At 37.3% G+C, this 3,436-nt stretch overlaps 2 protein-coding genes across 2 annotated transcripts; one reads left to right on the top strand and one right to left on the bottom strand.

Annotated features, from left to right (window-relative positions):
* Positions 1–936: 936 nt before the first annotated feature.
* On the top strand, positions 937–1,602 carry LOC108366747 (proline-rich receptor-like protein kinase PERK9). Its single transcript, XM_017621206.1, has one exon. It carries the CDS (start codon positions 937–939, stop codon positions 1,600–1,602), a length of 666 nt encoding a protein of 221 aa, XP_017476695.1.
* A 249-nt stretch (positions 1,603–1,851) lies between these two features.
* LOC108366746 (uncharacterized) lies at positions 1,852–2,832 on the bottom strand. The gene is made up of 3 exons (XM_017621205.1): positions 2,652–2,832; positions 2,484–2,587; positions 1,852–1,965 (listed from the first exon to the last, which is right to left on the bottom strand). Exons 1-3 carry the CDS (start codon positions 2,830–2,832, stop codon positions 1,852–1,854), a joined length of 399 nt encoding a protein of 132 aa, XP_017476694.1.
* Positions 2,833–3,436: the final 604 nt, after the last annotated feature.

The following is a 3,436-nucleotide window of genomic DNA, read 5'->3' as shown; positions in this document are numbered from 1 at the left end:
CAAATTTCAATAAACTAGGATACCCTACAATAGTCAAATGTGATAATACTCCATTCGCGTCAGAGGAAAAACAGAAATATTATTACAATCGGAACTCAAAAGCATTGCCAGTACTGAAAAAGGGTGATGGGGTAATATTTAGAAAGGATAATAAGAAATGGATGTACGGTAAAATTTGTGAAAATATTAACAATAGATCTATCATTGAAGATAACTTTAATAATTTTTTTAGACGCAACCGAAGGTTCATTGCTAAATCTAAAAACAATGGCGCATATTCATAGTCATCGATTCGCCACTTCGCTGCTCGCTATGTTTGAGTTCCGGTCGCTTAACGAAAAATTTGCATGTGAAAGCAACAACAAAGTTAGCTAGCAAATATGGACGATAGCGAGTTTGGTTATACCTCATTAATTCGCCATCTTCTCGCCGGACTCAATGTTTCCAAGTTTTTCCGAGGATATTAGACGAGTTTTACTATTGTGAATAGTTGAAATGTGAACTGTCAAGCGGTACAAACGAAAAATTGTTATACAAATAACAATGGCAACGGAGGACAAATCGTAACTAATTGATTGTGGTATTTCTAAATATTTATTACTACAAACTAATAAAATTGTTTTGCAGAAAACGGAACGTGTGGACCGTAGTAGAAATCAAGGGATTGCTGAAATGCTACTTGGCAAGAAAGGAGGAGTTCCTACATGCGAGAAAAAAGCGAAATGCTTATGCCCACGTCTTGGAAGACATGGTGGTTTCACCGTAAGTTTGAAGTGTAATTTTGGATTGTACAAATCTAAACAAAAAAAAATTATCTAGGATCCATCGACGACCCCAGTAGCCTTAGAAGGAAAGATGCGCACTCTGTTGTCTGCATACAAGTGTGCAAAAGACAACACAAGCAGAACCGGTGCCGCACCATGCATTGCTCCGAACATGGATGAGATGGAGGAGATTTTCGGATACAGTGCGCTGCTTTCCAATAACCACACGCTTAATGTGGGTCGTTGTCGAGCACAACCAGTTGGAACGCCACCACCACCTCAACAAGCAGATTCCCCACAACCAGCACTACCCTCACGTCCGATAGCATCATTTTCACAGCCCCCACTGCCCCACCGTCCAACAGCACAGCCATCAAGATCCCTGCTGCTAGCACCACCCCCAAGTCCAGCAGCATCAGCACACCCAGCAAGATCCCTACTCCTAGTACCGTCCCAACGTCCTGCAGTTTCACATACAGCATCAGCACTATCTGCGTACCCAACAACATCCCCACTTCTACGAGCATCTCAACACCCAACAACATCCCACCTTGCAGCAGCATCCCCATACACAGAACTATGTCCGCAACCAATATCCCCACAACCGGCTGTATCGCCGTCCCCACCTACATCCCCACATCCTGAATCATCGCAACAACCACCATCCCAAGAAGCAGAATCGCCACAACCAGTAATATCAAAACGTCGCAGGAAAACAGCTCGAGAAAGATATTACGAGGAAAAACTTATATTAAAAGAAAGGAAGTTAGAGGAGAAGAAAAGATTCCACGATTCGGTAGTGAAAATGATGAGAGAAGTAGAAATGAAAAAAACTTGAACTACTTAAAAATTTAAACAAATGATTTTTTTTTTTGAGATTAATTTAATTATGCATTTTGATTTTTATTTACCTTAAGTATTTTTTCCAATGAATGTGATATTTTTCTTTTATTTAACTTAATAAAATGGATTTTTTATTAAATTTAAGACAGAAAATTTTGGGTACNATGTGATATTTTTCTTTTATTTAACTTAATAAAATGGATTTTTGATTAAATTTAAGACAGAACATGTTGGGTATTTTTTCTTAAATCAAATTATGCTCCTGCAAATATTCGAACAATAAATCTCGTCTATTCCCATTTGCATGGTAATTGTCTTCAATAGGTTCATCTTGCAAATTGTATTCCGACATTTCGTTCTGAACAAATCCAATATTTAAATCATCAAATATTATACATATATTGTGTAGAATACACGCACTAACATTTATATTGAGAACAAAACATAAATTTGTTTGCTCAGTAAAATGTAGTAACCTTCTAAAGCGAGTTTTTAATAAGCCGAAAGCGTTTTCCACAACTATTCGAGTAGAAGAGTGTAATTTGTTGAAGTTTCTTTTCACCCCAAATGAATGAGTCATTCGGAAATAAACTTTCAGGTTCAGACTGCGCTGTAGCAAAAAGATTTGACCTACGAAGAACTCTACTGTCATGAAGTGAACCAGGCTCNAATATGAGTACAGTCTATGGCACCGATTACTCCCGGCAAACCACTCTTTGACTCAAATTTTCTTTTTGCATCCTCTGCTGCAGTACCTTGCGGCCACTTTATATATTCGTGGCCAATTGTTATAAGCCAACCTGACACACTTTTAACAACAGCCCAAGCGGTTGACGAAGACACTCCAAACAAATTTGCAAGCTGTCGAAATGTGACGGTATTGCTTATATACCATATATAAATAAACAACTTTTCCTTTGGTGGAACACTTTCTCTTCCACCATAGTTCATTCTAGGCTCGGCACTGCTTGCATATTTCTCTAAAAAAAAAAACCGTAATAGTTATTTCATGAACAACAAAACTTAAATATGTCCACAATGTACCGATTAAAAACTCTACAGTTGAACGCCGTAGTCTCATGTGGGCTTCGAATTCATTTTCGTTGTAACCTTCAATGACTTCACAAAAGTTCTCACATTTGCTCCTTTCTTCCCGTTCCGATTCATCAGAGCTTGAGGAAGATTCCGAGCTGGAGCTCGAAGGCAAGCTGTTTAACATCGCCATTTTGTAGGAATTGGAAAATCTGAAATGTTATTTTTGACTAAATACATGAGAATTACAAAAAAGAGCACGTTCTTACCAAATCTAGTCGCTCGTTGTCCATTTTTGCGTTTTTATTATAAATTCTTCTAAATTTTCTGTAAATAATTGCAAAATATTCTCCTTGTATCTATCCACATAAAATATTATTTTGTTTACTTTATGAACTGTCAAATAATTCAGTGCTTCCAAGCAATTCATTAAGTGCTTCCCAACATATGCCATTTGTGACAGCTCTTTTTCAGTACTTCCAATCTAATATATTTATGCCAGTTGCACGTTCGTTTCGCCACTCGCTAACTGTTGGCGAATCGATGACGGCTTATCCTAAGTTACAACTAAAGCTATTCATAGTCGCCTTAGTTTCGCCTTTTCTGACTAAGTACCAACTTAAAATTTAGTTTCGGCTGCAGCTGTACTTAAGTCGTAACTAGGAAGAAGTATTTTATTAAATTAAGGAAAAAAAAGACGAAATATGTAAAAATTAAGTTGGCAGAGCGTGATTTTGATAACATTGAATGATCTCCAATTGAAATTTACAAAGAGCGATCCATTTGAATCGGAAGAT

The sequence above is a fragment of the Rhagoletis zephyria genome, unplaced genomic scaffold (assembly GCF_001687245.7).
Source record: "Rhagoletis zephyria isolate East Lansing unplaced genomic scaffold, Rhagoletis_zephyria_1.1 Rzeph_scaffold_02392, whole genome shotgun sequence".
Classification (NCBI taxonomy): domain Eukaryota; kingdom Metazoa; phylum Arthropoda; class Insecta; order Diptera; family Tephritidae; genus Rhagoletis; species Rhagoletis zephyria.
This window is presented reverse-complemented; position numbering and strand designations above follow the sequence as displayed.